Here is an 18362-nt window from a genome sequence, read left to right as displayed (position 1 = left end):
GCTTCTAATGTCTGAAGTGGAAGAATGACAATTAAAAGAACACAGTGTTGAGGAAATGACCAGTTTATTAGACACACGTTCTCTCAGCGTCTCATGTCAGAAATCATCATCTCTAAACAAAACTTCCTTCCAAATCCTGGACTTATTTACTGCCCCTGGCTGTAAATAAGTTTGCACTTCAAATATTTCCTTTTTAAAAAAAACTTTTGCAAACACAGAAACCTTGTCTTGATCATAAACCAACGGCCAATAAAAATAACTGTCTGATATATATATATTTTTTTACAATTTTAGTAAAGGTTCAGTCGTCTTCTTCAATTCTATTTAAACTACCGATATGTACCTTAAGTAAGCTAGGTTTATGTAGCTAATAACTGGGTTTTTTTGGCTAATTTTAAGGTTTAAACTCAAGATTTTTTTGTGGCTAATTTTAAGGTTTAAACTCAAGATTTAGCTTTAGGGTTAAATGCTGCTTCATTTTCACATGATTTTATCCATTTTAGTAAGTGTTTTCAGTTTAATGCTACTCCGTATATTCTGCCCACAATATTCTGGCTACCTTGGTGTAAATTTTGTCCTTTTTTTAATCAAAGAAATTTCATCTATAGTCTCTTTTTTTTCACGTAGCTCTTAACGACATGTTTCCTGGTCATTCATCTATTTGTGATTGTCTTTAAGCTCTTTGTTTTGGTTTAAATTCTAAATCCAAGAGAGAAAAATCTCTGGACTGGCTGATCCAGAGCAGAGTATTTACAGTCCACTGTACATGTATATATGTCCATGTCGTACAGTGGGCGTACGACCACCCTGATGAATTTAGACACGTGTTTACTTCATGTTGTGTTCCATCACCACGGTAACGCTGTACATGCCTACGACCTTATTTAATTGTGTAATCTTGTAGCCGGCGCTGTTTAAAAAGTCAAATCAGTAAAAGAAACATTTGGTGACTCATGTTTCAGATCAGGAACAATCAAACTGAGGCTCGCTTCAGTGACATGGGGGGGGAGGGAGGGGGCGATGGCGTGTTTAAGTTGGCAGGAACCACCTGTTAATTATGGTCTGCCCTTCTTCACCGCAGGCTTACTCGCGGGGCAGATTTGAGAACTGCCTCCGAGGTCAGTGAAGGGCGGGGGGAGGGGGGTGGTTTTGGAGGAGCTTAATTATTGTTTTCCTACCTTTTATAATTGCTCAGCATCTCTAATCCCAGGCTCCTGTAAACACGCACGGGTTTCAGAGAAACAGAGAGAGAAAAAAACAACCACAAACTCTGAGTCAACGTCACGTTCTCGCTGAAGAAACTGTGCAGAACTAGAACACCAGCTCTGTCCAGGAGGAACTGCTGCTGCTGCCAGATGTGCTGACAGCAGCCCCCCCCCAGGTGGGACATATATCAACATATGCTGTATATGTGTAATTATTATTTTTCTTTTCCAGCCTGAGGACACGTGTGCCTGTTTTCCTCCTGCAGTAAGTCGTTAATGGTCCGTGGCGTCCACACCAACACTCCAGCCCTGGGCGGGTGTAAAGTGGGTCGAGTCGCTGCGACGTTTGGGTTTGTTAGCCTAATGTGTCCCACGGGACTCGAACACCTGACTCAGCAGAGTGATGTCACGCCAACACTTGGAGGGTGGGACTGAGGGGGTAATTAACAGAAACGTTAGACGGTTTCATCATTGCCCCGGGCTGTTTTTTTACAACAGTTCAACTGTTCGTGTCATGTCACAGCACAACATGGTGGTCCAAAAAAAAAAATATTATTAAATTAATAATCAGTGATTTTTATTTTGACACGCTAGAAGAACAGAGTCTCCTCTGTGTTCCTGAACTGTGCTGTGATTGGTCAATACATCTCCCAGGTGGATTTTTTTATTATTATTATTTTATTCTTTCTTCTGTCTCCCTGTGTCTTGTGTCGTTATATTTTATTACGTTAGAGATCATTTTCTCATTATTACTTTTATTATTTTGACATTACCAGTGGTTTTTTTCCCCTTTCTTTCTGAGTGCATTTAAAGGTGAGTGTTTTAACTGGCCTCAGGTCAGATATCGCAATTACAACCTGCAGTGACATCATCCAGCTGCCAATGGCCTAACACCAATACTTTTATGTTTCCCAGGTGACTGACTCCCTGCTGTCGTCTCTGCTGGTCTCACACTGGTGAGTCTTAGCTTTTAACAATCAGTCGCTGCGCAAATGTTTTTGAAAATGACAGACCTGGCAACCAACGCTTTTCATTCTGTAAACCTTCTGCCCAATTTGACCAAACGCTCATTTCTTGAGGTGAAGTTTATTTTACAAATTCACATAAAAAAAAATAAACTACCAGTCTACTAGTAACTGTTGCATTATTATATTCTCTACTTTTGCAAGAATTAAAAAAAAAAATTCATCTAAGCTCTCTGTCATTTTCATGTTGTGTAATTTCACTCATGATGACATTAAGTGACTGCCCAGAGTGGGTGGTGCTGGCAGAGTGAGACGTTACCTAACGCTCACTTAAACTGCACACACACACACACACACACACAAAATTGTAAATGTCCGCTCACTGTTGACTCCAGGCCCAGAGGAGCTCATTACGTCCACAGCTGTGAAAACACACACTCTGTGACTGAAGTGTGTGTGTGTGTGGACAGAGATCGCACCTGATGTAGAGTAATGTGTGTGTGTGTGTGTGTAGTGACTCAGTTTGGTAATGATGGATTATTCTCCTTGTCATCCGTGAGCCAGATTTATTTGTGTTACACTGTCTGACATGTCAATAATCTCAAGAGATTAAGAACCTCTGACCAGGTCACTTCTGGAGGAGTAGGGGGCTGAGACCCCTCCCTCTGTCAATCAAATAGACAGAGAAAGTGAAAATCAGTGACTTGTGGTGATTGGTTGAAAACGCTCCAAGACTCATGTTGGAGGACTATCTTTCTATCTTAAAGAAAAGCACTTGCATTGTTAAATTGGAAACACACACACACACACACACACACACACACACACACTGTCAACACTGTTCAGAGAATATTATCCCAAGCTACAAACAGTTCTGCCTTGAAGGAAAGGCCTGTGTCGACCTTTTGAACCTCCTGAGTCATTCCGGCTGAAAGCAGTGTTTCTGTTGGCAGTGGCTGCAGTCGAGGGGGGGGGGGAACTTCACGAACTGAAGTTTGATAAACAATAGGAATCACAAACCATTTAGGGACAAAATGTTTAACTGTGTTTTGATCAAAGAACTGACCTTCATTTTTATCAGTGGAAAAATGGAGTTTGTAATTCTTTCTGTTTGTCCACCATTTTTTCTCACTCTTTGATGGTAGTTTATTCTACAGTTTAAATGCAACTGCCGTCGGACTCCAGTGTGAAACGTCTGCCAAAGACCCCTCCCTAGTTTATGTCAGTGTCATGTTATGTGCAGACCTCCGGGGGCAGAAGACCGAGACCCTTCAGACTCAAGTCGCTGGTTAGAAGCACCAGATATCTGGATTTACAAACAACACAATCGCCCAGAAATCAGATCCTGGCCAAATTTTTGCCTGCAGCGTAAACGTAACCAAAGTCAGGAAAGAGCAGGAACTCCAAAAAAGATTCAGAGTCTTTCTTTGCCAACACACAAACTCTTGTCGGGTCTGTCCGGCATGAACTGTTAGATCTGAGACACCAACAGAATCGTTTCTCTGGGAAGAAGCAGAGAGTTTAACAGACGGAGGAGGTTCCTGACAAAACAGAACCATCAAACAAACACACAGAAAACATTCTCTTGTATTTTTCTTTAAATGTTGCTCTTCTGTTTATCTTATTTCTTCAGGCCGACCCACACTCCTCTCTTGGACCTCTTGTCTTCCACTGGGCGATTAAGGACCTACAGAGAAGTTCTTCCTCTCTGGATGTTTTCTTACAGTAAGCACTTGAATATTTCTAACAACACAGTGGATTAAAACACTTCACACATCCTGGTTTTCCACGGCAGCCGAGTGTAGAAAATGAAGCCTGAATTACCGCAGCCACATGTGTCTGCAGTCATCAGCTGGGGAACATTTGGGTTTTTTTTTCCTGCCAATTCTTGACCAAACCTTGAACAAAAATAATCTCATACAGCACTGGCACATGTCGACTTTTTAATTTGGAATATTCCGTTTAAATAAGTCCATTCAAGCATGAGGAGAAATAATGAGTGAAGCCTTTAATTCACTCAACATGTCTGTGGTTCATCCTAAAAATAAATAATAAATAAAAAGACAGAAGATCTTCTGATGTTGTCATTTCTAATTCGGTCTGTTTCTGTCACTTCATCTACACACACAGAACCAGTGAATAAATATCAGTTCAAACTGCTGGCTCTGCATGTTGTTATTGTAATTTAACAGCGTCATGTTGATGGTGGTCTTGTTGTGGGTTGGTGGGTTTGTTTTTTGGGGGGGGGGTTTCTCTCTCTGCATTTTTACCCTTTGGTTAAAACGGCCAAAACTATTTGAGTCATTCAGACCCACGTGGACCACATCTGTGGTGTGTGAGAGTGGATTTATAGGCATTTAAAATGTTATTTTCACACCATCATGTTTGTCCAGTCACTTAATCCAGATCTCCCCAACCAAAGTATATATATATATAATATATATTTATATATATATATATGAAACTTCAATATATTGGTCCTTTCTTTCTGCTTCTAGATCCTTCCAGACCAATAAACGACCAGAACCCACAGTAATTCCCAGTTGCCGTGGAGACGAACTGCAGACTCAGTACACCAAGGATGTCTTCAGGGTGGACAGAAGCTGAGGAAATGTAAGTGAAGTCACCTCTGACCTTTGACCTGTGACCTGTGATGGACAGGAACTAAGAGCCAACCTTAGACCTGACAGGTCCAGATGGTGGCAGAACATGGACGGTCCATCCTCGTCCCTCAGGAGACGAGGATGGACTGATGCAAACGGACTTCACTTCCTGTCCTCACGCTGCGTTTGTTTCGTCTGTATTGGTGCAGGAATCTTTAAAGGTCATGAGGTCAACAGGCGGAGTTTAGACGTTAGCGTCGGCGTCAAGTCGCTGGACCTGATTCTTTACCTTCACCTTTATTCACCGTTTTTACAACAACATGTTATAACTGCTTGACCTTTGACCTTACCCTGCTGAGTCACATGATGTAGAGCAGTGACACTTCACCCATATATGGTCAAATATGTCTTTAGTAAAGACTGAACTGTTGGCCCAGAGCAGGACCCACACACCCAGAGCCCAGCTCCACCCTGGCCCCGGGGCGTACGGTGTGGGAGGAGCAGCAGAATAAAATATTCTCTTTATTCACCCCCCACCCAAACCCCCCTTGTGTTTATAAAACCAGAGTCCAGCTGCAGCCCCAGTGGAAACTGCTGTTTTCAGACTCACACTGCCGTCTGTTCTTGCTGTGTTTCATGTGAAGTCAACGTCCGCGGCGCTCTGACTGACTCCTCCCCCTTCACTGACCTCTGCTCTGGTTCATGCCGACGACCGTGTCCCTGCTTATGTTAACGCTGCTGCTGGATTTGTTTGTGTGAGGAGGTGAGGACCAGGGTCCTGGTGTGGTGAGACTGTAGTACTGAGGGCAGTTCTTCCCTGACTTTGTACAGAACGGATCTCTGGTTGGAACAAATCAGTCGCCTAATGGACTTTACACTGGTGTAAAGTGAAGCCGGGGGAGATGCACGGGGCTGCCCTGCAGAGGGCAGTGTACAGTTTGGGTTCCTTTTACATCAGTGATCTGAACTTTCCAATCCGGCCCACGACTGGATTCCCAAATTGTGAGGATCAACTGTTAAAGGAACTTAAAAAAACAACAACTGAGAATTAAATATCTACCAGTAGCAGCCAATTTTTTTTCCTTTTATTTGAGTTTCTCTCCAGAAGAATTCTGTCCCCCACAAATAAAGTCGGCGACCCCTCTCTAATTAACACCTAATTAGTTACCAGGTACATTCATGTATTTCGCTTTTCAGCCATACACTAAAGTGCATGGATAAAACTTTTTATTTAGTTTTTTCTCTCATTAGTCTGACTCTCTGACAGTCAGCGCCCTCTGGTGGTCCTGTCTGCTGAAAGGTCCTTAATTATTATCCAGATTTGATGTTCGCAGCATCAGAACATGTACTGCACGTCGATACTTCCTCAGAACGTCAGTCGTTTCTGTAAACTCCCTGAAGACGAGGCGTTTTTAAATGCAGAGCTGTAAATGCCACAGCAGCTGCATAACTGTGGGTTTGTAAGAGGTGGGGGGAGGGGGGTCGCTGGGGCAATCAGGGGTAATTATGGGATGTTGGTAATGTCACAAACATGCACACTCGCAGAGCCACCCACCTGCAAAAGTCATTGGTCTACGAGTCGGTGCAAACAGAGGAGCAGAGACAGAGGAGTGTCCTTAAACCCAGTGGTTTGGAGCTGGTCTTGTCCTCATCCCTTCAGTGTCTCTGTCCACCGTGATGGACAAGAAATGTTAACACCAGGCAAAAACTTGATGGTTTTTCTGCAGGAAATTCTTTCTTTAAAGCATTACTGGTCATATTCTTCTACATATTTGAACTCTCTCCCCAAACATTCCTCTTACAGACTCCCAGACCTGGATCTCATTAGTGCTTGGAAACCGTTCCCATCTTTGTATCTGTAATTGGTTGAGATGGATCGTTCACCCTGAGGAAGTCACGGGCGATGCTCAGAAGCTCCTCAAAGGCTGGAGGACATGTTGGGCCTCAGTTTAATACTGTGAAAAGACCGGGATTGTTGTCCAGACAGAGACCGTCCTCTCGTCTGTCCTCACTCTTCTGCAGCGGTCCAGTTTTCGGTGTTTCTGTATCTTGTAAGATAAGCTCTTGTGTAATCCTTCACAGAATATCATTTTACATTATCTCATTAGATTTGACTGTGTTTTCCTGTTTGCGTGATCCAAATAACAAGAGCTGGCAGGCGCACCCTGAACAGCAGGACGGCACATGGCGGGGAAAAAAAAACAAAAAAACAGAAAGGCAGAATCTGAGGGTGAAGTTGAGATAAAGTCGGGAACAGAGAAACCACAGAGGAGGATCTGTTTGGTTTGGACAAACACCGGGACGCCGCCGCAGTCACAGGAGAACCAAGCACATATGTAGTGCTGATCGCTCCATGCTGGTTCTGCCGTACACCTCCATCAGGTTTTACTGACCTTATATACTGTAGACATAGAAACTAGTGGATGATGTCGCAGTATTTTTATGGACTCAAACACAGTTTTTTTTTAACTGTCAGTGTCATTAAATAACAACAAACACTGCATTTGCAGCGGTCCTGAAGTGTGTGTGTCTGTGTGTGTAAGAGCAAGACAGAGGGAGAGAGAGAGACACTCTGTCCTGGTGTGAGGTTTCTGGTCAACACATGGGTCAGGCTGAAAGGACGAAGGGTCCGAGTGTGAAGACAGGACACGCAGAACGACCAGTGATGTTTATGGTCTGTCTGTGTGTGTGTGTGTGTGTGTGTCATCTTGTTGATAAACACAGATCCGGTTGATTACCTGTTTACCTAGTTAGTTAGTTAGTTAGTACTGTGTGTGTGTGTGTGTCTGTGTGTGTGTGTGGTCCAGTTTTAGTGTTTAGCAGATGTTCCGGTGACCACCAGCGCTGTTGTGTTTTTATAGTGTGTGTGTGTGTGTGTGTTTGTAGCTATGACAGAGACCACTGCAAGACTGAAGAAGCTGCCAGTAAAACCACACACACACACACACACACACACACACTGTTCCTGTTAATTTCTAATATCCTCAGACTCACCCGTTCCTGCTTCTGTTCTGCAACGTTCTGAGAATTCAAATCCAAACTTTATAAAACACACGTGTCTGAAGGCGGACGATGAATGATGTGTTGTTCACGGTGACGTCAAACAGTCGGTGACCGTCGGTCAAGTCCAGGACACACAGTTTTATTCTTACGCCACGAAAGTTCCGTCTTTCATCTGTTAAGGCCGCGCCCAGCGCCACAGAATAAAACCCTTCTTCTTCTTCTTCTTCTCTTCTTCTTCAGGTGGAAATCTGTTGCTATTTCTGTCTTTTTTCCTGGATTGGACGTCCAGCGCGGAGCCTCCACGGTGGCGGACCAGACTGTGACCTCTGGCTGTCACACACCGGAGGAAGGCGTGGCCCAGTGGAGCAGAGTGTTACTTCAACCAACCGAAAGGTCAGCTGTTTGATCACAGTTTCCACTAGTGCACAAACAGATATGACTTCAGAGTACGTCAGAAATATAAAGTTTAATTCACTAAAAACATAAAAATGAACATCACGATAAAATCAAGTTTTTCAGAAGTTCCACGAAAGAGTTGAAAAACAGGCACAAATGTAGCCTGACGCAACAAAAAGTAAAAAGACGCAAAAATAGGGGCAGAAATATGGAGTAAAACTGGTCAAATGTTCTGTCAAATTGACCGACGACGAATTCACTTTCATAAAAACAGTTTTTTTTGACATGTAGGAGTCTAATCTGTCAGAATAATATCATGCTTTCAGCGGGAAATTTGTGGAAATGAGTGAGGGGAAAGCGACCCACTCTGGGGGCCGGTAAATGTGACACATGTTGAACATGTGCTGCAGAGGTGAATTATGGGAAATGTTTGGCAGCGCAGTTGATCGGTTCTATCTATAAATCTAACCTTAAACGTCTGAGACGTCTGGAGCTGGACCCTCTCCCTGCAGCAGGACACATTTGTTCTTTACTCTGACTTTAACCAAGATTGTTGGCGTAGGCTACACAGAGGGACACATGGGGTGCCATCTGCTGGATCGGGGCAAAACTACATGATGTAATAAATTTTAAAAAGTGAGAAAAATGAAGAAAAAAAGAAAAACAATATTTGTTGTTTAAAATAAAGAAAAAAAGTGAGAAAAATGAAGAAAAAAAAACAAACAATATTTGTTGTTTATTTACTGGGGCTGACCTTGAGTTGACCCAGATGTTAAATGATGACGAGGAGCTGAAGAAGAGGAGGGATGAAGCTAGGAAGAATGAAGGAAGACGATGGAAGAATACAGAATCTGGAAGATGGAAAGTGATGCCTGAGGATGACTGGTAGATGTTGGAAAACAGGAAGGAAGAAGAAATAAAAGGAACGAGAAGAAGAAAAAGAAGCTGGAATAAGAGGCGGAGAGAACCTGAAGCTGCAACAAAACAAAATCCACAACAAAGAGGTTCAAAAAGCTACAAGAACAAGGAACTAGAAGCTGCTAATGAAAAAAAAAAGAAAAAGTAAGGAGGAGGAGGAGGAGAGAGAGTTGGAACAGGAAGTAGCTGAAGCTTGGAGACGTCAGAGGAAGAAAAGTGAGGAACAGATTATTAAATTAATTTCATATTCAAGTGCTCTGCGTGTGTTAAATCACTGCGAACAGCAGAAAGCCACGCTCTGAGCTCGACTCTCGCTGCCTGAATTACGACAGACGCGCCGTGTGTAGTCAGTGGCTCAGTAAAGGCACCGCAGGAGGTCAGCGCTGCCTAAACAAAACCGACATTTGAATAATGGTCTGCGTAACCTTCAGGCCTCAAATCATCCACCGCCTGTGAGCTGTGGGGGCAGGCGGGGGCGCTGTAACACAAAACACCTGCGGCCGTGGTTTCTGACGCCACTCGGAGGGAGTCACGTGGTCCGTACAGAAAACATAGACCGGATCCAGAATTTTGATAAGAACCAGAGAACCTTTCACCCGTCGTTGTTTTGAACATGAACACGGAATGTTCTGGAGTACACACCGTACTGCAGTATTGATTTGAAATACAGTATTACATGATAATGTTCAGTCATTAAAGACTGAACATTTACGTGATAGCCTGAAGCACACAGGCAAAACGCATTAGCATAACTCATGCTAACAAGTTTCTTATTCCACATCTTTGAATCCATTCATCATCATCACTGCCAGTGGTAATTTTTTTTTTTAAATAGTCACAGTCTCCTCCTGCTACACTGTTTCTTGATGATCTTTGGCACAAATTATTTGCAGTAAATATATAATAGTTTTCAGGCCGACGAAGTAACATTTTCCACGGCGTAGTGTGTGGGGTTCAGTGTTTTATGGAAGTCTGGGAAGGTTTTGGATTGGAATTATTTCTGTGGTGCAGCAGAAGTGTTCAGGTGTAGAAAGTGCCCTCTTGTGGTCACAGATGATATGAGGCCAAACAGTTAAGAAAACACAACCTATAGCCTAGAATGTAGATTGGAATGGTTGGTAAGTTTGTCTTACAGCAGGAAGGTCAGACGTTTGATTCCTGGTGGTCAGTGTTTTTTTTGTTTTTGTTTTTTCTTGTTTATGGGTTTGCATGTTTTTTTGGGGTTTTTTGTGTAGGTTTTCCACAGTCCTTAAACATACAGGAGTGAGTTGAATGTTCACTCTAAATTCACGATAGGTGTGAATTCAGGTGTGAATGGTTGTTGGTTTGGTCTGTGTGTGGACCAGAGCTCCAGGTTCTCACAGTTCTGGAAATAATCAGTGGAATATAAATACATATTTGAGAAGAATTGACTGTGAACTTGATTACATTCAACGTCACAGCGTGTACTCCAACCGTACAGCTGCTCTTTTGCTGTTTATTGTGGTAAAAATCTGTAAAACTTCTGCTTGGTCATGATTTATTTTCATTCTTTTGATTCAACAGCAGATTCCTCTCCAACGAGCTACAAAGCAAAACTCCGACTCAACCTTTTTTTTTCTTCTTTTTTTATCTGACTCTGTAATAATTGTCTGACTGACATTTTCATTTTATGACCAATTTTATGACCACAACAGAACAAAGTGTTTCTCCACCGACGGCTGATTTATTTATTTAACATTTTTTCGAAACAGCTGCCAAACATTTTACTGCCATTAATATAAAAATTAGCTCACTGCTGTGTGTTCAACTGTGGAAAACATATTTTATTTTTGAAACATGTTTCCCCCAATGTTGGAAGAATTTGTACACCACCTAGTGGTAGAAAAGTAGAATGAGCTGCAGAATATGTCCTTTTTAGTTGCAACATGATTGATGCATTTAAATGCAGACTTTTTTTTCAGATCTGTGTGTTCAGATCTGTGCTGGACTGAGACCAGTGTGGACGTGTTTCTTCCAGTAAGCGTTGACTGTACAACACAGTGTGGGCTGAGTCACACAGCAGATGGATACTGGGCTTAACTACAAACACTGCTGTCGGACTCTGAGCCAAATGAATCCCACATAGAGTTGCTGTTTAAATCGAGACCGAGCCATTAGTGATTTCAAGTTTTTGCTTCAGAAAAAGACTCTTTAATCTTTCTGTTTGTTCCGTAGAAGATGTTCAGCCTGAAACAAGACAAAACACAAACAGTTGCCGTTTTTTCATGCAGTCCAGTGGATGTAGTTTCTGTTCAGTATCATCTGACAAGGTAGAGAACGTCAAGTACCAGGAAGTCGACGGGGTCCTCAGGTTTGACAGCACAGCAGTCCACCATGGCCTCGCTGAGCGACGGCATCACGTACTCCACCAGGTAGTTCCTCAGAGGAAGAGATCGAGCCTCCAGCAGCTCCTCCTCCTGCTTCTCCAGCTCAGCCAAGTTCTTCTGCTAAAAAAACATATTTTTTCGTTGCATTTTGGACTCTATCATAATTACTGACCCACTAGGACATTTGAAGCCCTCTCACCCACTCCTGGTACTGAGCGGCCATCTCCGCCAGCGCCGCCTCGTTCCTGCGTCTCCTCTCTGCAGCCTCCTCAGCCTGTTTCTCCTTCTGTTCCTCCTCCTTCCTTCTCTCTTCCTCCTCCTGCTCCTCTGGACTCAGGCCGTAGCTTGTAGGACGTCCCAGCATCTCTGTGATTTTCTCCACCACGTCTGTGTACTCCGGGTCGTCCGTGGTCACCTCTGGATGAGAGTGAAGACAGAATGAGCTGCTGACAGAGAACACAACCACAGAATACAAACATCTCCTAAAATGTTGGAAATGTTTCTGGATCTGGAAAACCTCAGAGGTTCTGCACATGCTCAGTCATTTGTGGAGCTCATCTCCTGACATGTATGATGTGGGATTTTCTGGACAGTACCAATTTGTACTGGGTGAATCTCCAACTCGTCGAAGAAGTCCAGCAGAGTGTCCTCGGCTCCGCTGAGCTGTCTGTACTTCATCAGGCGAGGAGGAAACTCCTCGTGTGTGTAGCCCATTTTCTCCGCCACGCTCTCTGGAAGATCTTGGACTCTTCTGGTCAGGAAATCATCCGATGCTTCCAAGGAAAAAATATGCTCTGCACAAAATAAAATAAAATAAAATTTGTTCAAAAAATTGTGTCATATTCTGTTATCACGGGGTTTTGTTGACGTTTATGTCACCTGGAGTTATTGTCTTGTCAAACACGGGGCGTTTAATCACTGCTTCCTGTTTCCCACCTTCTTCATCTGAGCCTTAAATGCATGTCATGAAAGAGGATCAGAGCAAATAAATCAGAGCAAACAGCACTGAAGAATCCAAAAGTGATTTAATTTTATTATATAGAACTTACTTATAAAAAGCTGTTGTGCTTGTTGATACGTTTTTAAAAAGCCATCGAGAACAAATCCTCGATTCCTGCACAGGTTTGAATTTAACTTTTCTTTCAGTATGTCAAAAACTAGAGAGTCACTCAGACGACCTAAGAGTCGGGACAACAGATTTTATGAGTTTATACTTTAAAAAAAACATAAAATTGTATTTATATTCCATGAGTTAATAGAGTTATCTGACCTGCATTCACTTCCATGCTTTGGTTAATCCTGTCCAACTGCGCATGTGCAGAAACTGCATCATCATCATCATTGTCACTGATATTTTCACCGTCACGGTCTCTGTTTATTGATTCTTTCTGCAAGATATCCAACGTGATTAATGAGCACTACTGCCACAAGAGGGCGGTATATTTCAATGTCCTACAGGAAACAAACGGCTCCAACTCACCAGTTTTCTGATCTTTTCTTCGATGAGCTCCTTGACCCGTATGTGCTGTAGCTGGTAGTGACGGCAGAGCTTCTGAGAAACTGTGCTTTTACCCACGGCTGGAGGTCCGAGCAGGCAGATCTTTAATGGCTGATGGTAAATAATATTACAATTAATTTTTTGAGAAAGTTGTTGGCCACATAAAAGCTATCCAAGTGTTTGGGTCGGACATTTCTGTCTGTATAAACAATCACTCACATGTATCTGCCTGGTGTCTCTAAATTCCTTCACGATGTTCTCCATGTTCTCCACCATCCCAGCTTCAGACGTCCAGCTGAGGCCGAAGGAGTCCTTAATGGTGACAGCCTCCAGACGGAGGTTGACCTTCAGGTACTGGAGCTCCTCAGGCTGCGGTGACCAAAAACAAAATCATGTTTTAATAGAAGAACATGGAGTGAACAGTAATGTGCTTCAAAACGTGGTCTGATTTACCGTAAAATCTGTAGTTTTCATGACCTCTTGCTCGGATACTTTGGTGGTTTTCCCAGTACCGAGTGCCTCACTTATCACCTGAGAGTTAGAAGCCAAGTACATGGATTATATTTCATTTGTCGACATTAAATCAGAGGAAGAGAGTTGAGCACAAAGTTACCTTCACAATCTCCTCTAATGTGTTTTTGGACTCGTCCACGGCCAGGATGTACTTTGACTTTGGCTTTAATTGAATGATGTTCTGAATAATTCTGGGAGGAATTGTTTTTTTTTTAATACACTGTGTTAATCATGAACGTTTACATACTTGGGTATAAATTCATTCTCCAACTAAAAAACACTTTACCCTCCAAGGTCAAACACATGAATCATGGGAATGTGGTTTGTCCCGTCTCCAAAAATGGGAACTTTTGAACTCCTCATCAACCAGGAGACCTGATAGAAAATGTCAACGTTGAATTTCATACAGTTTTGTTACAGTTAGAGAGAAAAGGACATTGTTGTAATATCTACCTTGAAAAAGTAGTGAAAAAGATTTTCACCCTTTCCATACTGAAGACCACTGGCTACGACGTAGCCAATCAGTTTGGACTTGCTCTGTGAAAATGTAAGAAAAGAATCTGTCAGGAGGAGCCTGATAGTTTTGATGAGATTCCTCTTAGATATTTGAAGTGATTCTGTGGTTTGGAGACCACTCCCTACCCCTCGGCCCATTTTGAGCACAAGTTTCTCCAGGATGTTGTGGTTTCTAAAACTAGGGTGAGGCCTTCGTCTTCTGAAGTCTTCCTCCGTCAGGACAGCGTCCTAGGAAAAAGAACGGCTACTGTCATGTTGGTATTTTGATTTTGTATATGGGAGAAAAAGAACAGTATTAATTTCCTCCAGCCTTACCAGGTTCTGTGGTTTGATCATGGCCCAGGTCATCACCGTGGAGACTAAGATGAATATTTTTCGAGTCTTAAAGTTTTCTGATTCTGCTTGAAGGGCTGCAAAAAAAAAGAAAGAAAGGAAAACACAGAGTGAAAAATTGGCAACAAAAATATATTGGATAAAAACCAAGAAAAGTCTCATTCTGTCACCTGTTACTGCCCAAGTTGCTTCTTCTACCTGCTGTTGTGTTGCATTCTCAGCGATGTTGTACACCACAACATCACACACCAGGAGGCGCTGGAGGAGCTCATCCTTTGTAGGAGACTAACAAAGTGTAAAATAGTGTAGAATTAAAGATGTAACAGAGAGCTATTTGTTATCAGGAAATGTGACACGTGTGCAATGAGAACTCACTGTGTATTGTTCCTGCAGAAATCGTATCTTTTTATCGGGAGAGGAAACAGTTCCAACGAGCTGGAACGCAGCCTCACTTTGAGCAGCCGTGGCCTCATCACTTTCAGACATTTCCTCATGTCGGCAGGTGAATAAAAACTGTTGAAGTAGAATATTAATCAAAGACAATGCATATCATTTCAAAATATATAGCTAGTTTGGATATGCATAACTTAAAATAAACTAAAATCAAAGAAATAAGTATTCATATAAATGATTTACGAGTAAATTTAACATTAAATTGCAATCTACTTAAAATACCTTCGCGATATTGTGGGAAGAATATCTGTCGACGTCGTTGATAAATACGCGTTTTAGAAGAATCTGATGCTTTTTGGACCTCATCGTTTCCCGTTAATGTTCGGTTTGAGGTTCCTGTTATGCTTCGTAGAATAATTATCCTCAGCTTTATCTCATATTTAAGTTGCTGTCAAAAGAAACTGTGCCTTTCCTTGTGTTTATTTTGGTTGCTATAGGCACCGCGTTGGCGACCTCTACCCGCCGTCATGGAAACAACATGCAGGCGCCATCTTAGTCCGGGCGATGAAGCGTCACTCATCTTTTTGTGAGTAAAACAATTGCTGTTCTACACATAAATATAAACATTACAAATTCTAATAGTATTGAATTTATATTCCCCAATTTATCACGTTAGTATTCCAAGTATGTCACTGCTCTTATCAACTATATTTTGGGATTGTTTATAGTTTTCATGGTACGGACCATATGTAAGTGACGGACCTAATTTCCGGTTTCAAAATGTAAGCCTCGTAAAAAGGACGGAAGCAGCGTTTAGCTAACCGGAAGTTCGATGTAGTTAAATTCTATCAACTGCAAAGAGTTTATTTTGATTAAGACTTTTTTTGATTAGGACTTTTTACTCCCATTTAACTTCAACCTTTATGGTTATTTTGGGACTTTTTACTCCATTTAACTTCAACCTTTATTTAAATGGTAAATGGTACCAGTATTTTAACACTGGTACTATACCCCCTCCAGCACCCCCTTCCCCCTTCTGGGCCTGCCAAACCTGTCATTGTACAGGACAATAGAGTGCTGACATGGAAATTTCCAGACCACAATATATTTATAGACCTGACACTATCTAGAAAAGTGTTCTCAGTACTTGATGGAGCATGGTGAGGGGTGCGGGGGGAGGTCTGTGACATATACAGTAGAAACACAATTAGTTGTTTCTCACCATCTAAGGTCAAATATGACTCTATTTAGATAATCTTGTCTAAAAATCCAAACTTTCTACCTCATTAATTCACCTACTAAATATTAAACAAATTAACTTTCAGAAGTTTCTACAAGGGTTTAAGACAATGTTGATGATAACCTGTTTTGGTTCCATAAATCATTAATCACAATTAAATGTTATGGATATTATTGACAGATGGCCACATTACGATTTGCTGTTGTATTTTCTACATATGATGTAACATCCTGTCACCGCTCGTTTTCAGTGACAAAATAGCACCTGATGTAACTGTTGTGATGAACACACAGGCCGTCAAACTGTGCCGAGCCATCAGCTGTTTACAGTCGGCATGTGTCGCCTCACGGCAGCAGCTGCAGTCGCAGCCGCAGCCAAAGGCAGCAGTGTGGTCCTGAGAGCAGGATATTGTTCCCTGTCCAAAAGGATGTTCTCTGTAATTCACTCTCTTGTTTGTAAACTAAATCAACAGCTGTTTTATTTTATTGACTGGTTAAAAATCTGGTGTAAATCACACTGATCATATTAAATCACTGATTGTGTAATTAGTTCAGGTCACTGCGCTCCTTAAATGTGATGTTTTTTTCTTCTTGTTTATCTTCTATTTCCTTGAAGACACTTTTTCCTACTACTGTGGCTTAAGTCATAGTTACAGCTGTTAAAAACGTGTGTCAAAGTGTGTGTATTTGTCAACGAGTCAGATCAAAGCACTTTTTTTTTTACTTCAAGTTTTATCTTTTTTTTTTTTTTAATTTTTTTACTTCAAGTTTTATCTTTATTTTATTTTATTTTTTATCTTATAGTTATGCTTATTTTAGATGCAAATCCACACACCTCGGTCACATTAAAATATTTTGTTAAAAAAAACTAAACAAAATGTATTAAACATAAAATTATTTGTAATTTTTTTTATAATCTATTTTACTCCCCAGATTTCATGACCTACTTTAGTGATTCTGACTGACCTCCAAATTTGACCTGAGCATATTCAGTCTCCTGTCACTGTGAGTACCTGCTGTGTTTTTGTCGTGAACACAACTCTGTTCAAGTTGAGGCGGCTGTAAAGAAGCAGTTGTTGCTAACAGCTGCTGAAGTAAGTGTGTGTGTGTGTTGGGAGGACAGGGTGGGGACAGAGGGCAGCTGTCAGGGCAGACAAACCCTGGGCTTCCTACAGTACGTGTCCTTATAAGGACGACTGTCCCTCCAAACCTGCAGCCCCTTCACAGTAATCTTTTTTATCCTGATGAAAAAGCTGGTGTCAAAGATAGAACGGTGACTAGAACCGATTGTTAGTGTTGAAGGCAGCTGTTGATGGAACACAGCGGCAGTTGAAGTCACAAAAGTTAAATAAATATTTCATGTTTTGAACTCTGGACATAACAACTAATAAAGATATTATAATATCTGTATTAGTTGTTGTGTATTTTTGGTGAGATTTAACATTTTTCTTGGTGAGATTTTGGTGGTATTTTTGGTGAGATTTAACATTTTTCTTGCAATTGTTTAATCGTTGTTCTGGATTATTTTTGTCGTACTAACCTTTAGCTATTTATTTTCCATTTACCCTGAGCTTCTTAAGCTCTAATTTTATTAATTTTTAGATACCCATAGTATAACTCACAGATGTTGTTTGGCATTTTTTTCATCATTATTTAATATAATTTAACAAGTTTGACAGAATCTAAATTTGTTTTTGAAAAGATGCCAACTTGTTGCTTCTTCAGGTGGCTAATTGTTAACCATTTCTTATTATTATTTGGTTCTACTTTTTTGTTTCTTTTTCATCAACATAAGGCTAACGTTTTGCAAATTTTAATGAATTCTATTTATTTAACTCTATTTGTTATATATTTTGCAACTTTCATCAGTTTCAGCCTCACGTTTAGTATGACTTTTTTCTAACCGTATCCTATTTTTCATATTTTGTGGTATTTCTGGCCTTTTTTATTTACTAAAACAATAATACTGTGTGAAGGCTGATGTAAAGTAACGTCATGTCACAGGTCTTGTTGTGTGAAGCTCGTAACAGAAATAGAGCAGGAGGTTAGCATCAACTCTTTCTAAGGTACATTACAGTATACAGCATTACACATGGGTGGCTTCAAATGGACTTTTTCAAAGTGGTGATGGTGGTGTGGGTGGTGTGAGGGGGGGTTATTTACATTCTTCCTTCAGCCTCAGTGATAGGTTTCCAATTGTGGGGATGTGGAGGCCGTGTGAGCCGCGAGGTGACGAACAAGGATCCCCAGCTCCCGTCATTCCAACCTCGGAGTCAGAGCAGCGACGCTGTGCAGCCACTGGCACCTGTTACACACCACTGCCCTAAAAGGAGACACTGGAGCCAATCAGAGCCAGAGCTGGTCACACAAGCCTGTCTCTGCGATCTGTCGTCTGCTGGAGGTCTTGTGCACCGTCCCGCACCCACACCCCC

The 18362-nt window shown here is 41.6% G+C and overlaps 1 protein-coding gene and 1 long non-coding RNA gene across 7 annotated transcripts; one reads left to right on the top strand and one right to left on the bottom strand.

Moving 5' to 3' along the window:
* The first annotated feature begins 1136 nt into the window (after positions 1–1136).
* On the top strand, positions 1137–18356 carry LOC103381181 (uncharacterized). The gene is made up of 8 exons (XR_003050115.1): positions 1137–2161; positions 3804–3895; positions 4669–4783; positions 8017–8169; positions 14692–14800; positions 15189–15277; positions 16864–16935; positions 18107–18356. It is a non-coding gene; the product is annotated as an uncharacterized LOC103381181 (long non-coding RNA).
* On the bottom strand, positions 10314–15181 carry LOC103381199 (adenylate kinase 7-like). 6 transcript variants are annotated; one of them, XM_017033896.2, is made up of 18 exons: positions 14974–15181; positions 14674–14811; positions 14469–14583; positions 14281–14375; positions 14092–14193; positions 13903–13986; positions 13736–13824; positions 13550–13640; positions 13390–13467; positions 13156–13305; positions 12919–13047; positions 12709–12826; positions 12488–12616; positions 12318–12389; positions 12035–12232; positions 11638–11855; positions 11400–11558; positions 10314–11298 (listed from the first exon to the last, which is right to left on the bottom strand). In XM_017033896.2, the coding sequence occupies exons 1-18, from the start codon at positions 15055–15057 to the stop codon at positions 11263–11265; spliced, it is 2085 nt and encodes a 694-aa protein (XP_016889385.1). In that variant the 5' UTR covers positions 15058–15181; the 3' UTR covers positions 10314–11262. The 6 variants fall into 6 exon arrangements, 5 of the variants coding, with proteins under 5 accessions (XP_016889385.1, XP_024912671.1, XP_024912672.1 ...); XR_003050114.1 differs by having other exon boundaries at positions 11642–11855; positions 13903–14193; XM_025056903.1 differs by having other exon boundaries at positions 13903–14193.
* Positions 18357–18362: the final 6 nt, after the last annotated feature.

The sequence above is a fragment of the Cynoglossus semilaevis genome, chromosome 7 (assembly GCF_000523025.1).
Source record: "Cynoglossus semilaevis isolate Cse_v1.0 chromosome 7, Cse_v1.0, whole genome shotgun sequence".
NCBI classification, from domain to species: domain Eukaryota; kingdom Metazoa; phylum Chordata; class Actinopteri; order Pleuronectiformes; family Cynoglossidae; genus Cynoglossus; species Cynoglossus semilaevis.
Note: the sequence above shows the minus strand (reverse complement) of the source record. Positions and strands in the feature narration are given on the sequence as shown.

Bases quoted from the DNA above. Each gene is read 5' to 3' on its own strand.
- LOC103381199 (XM_025056903.1), bottom strand. From the start codon at position 15,057: ATGAGGTCCAAAAAGCATCAGATTCTTCTAAAACGCGTATTTATCAAC. The intron at 13,641-13,735 runs GTAAAGTGTTTT...AATTCCTCCCAG, and splicing joins CATGTGTTTGACCTTGGAGG to AATTATTCAGAACATCATTC. The intron at 13,468-13,549 runs GTAACTTTGTGC...TCTAACTCTCAG, and splicing joins CATTAGAGGAGATTGTGAAG to GTGATAAGTGAGGCACTCGG.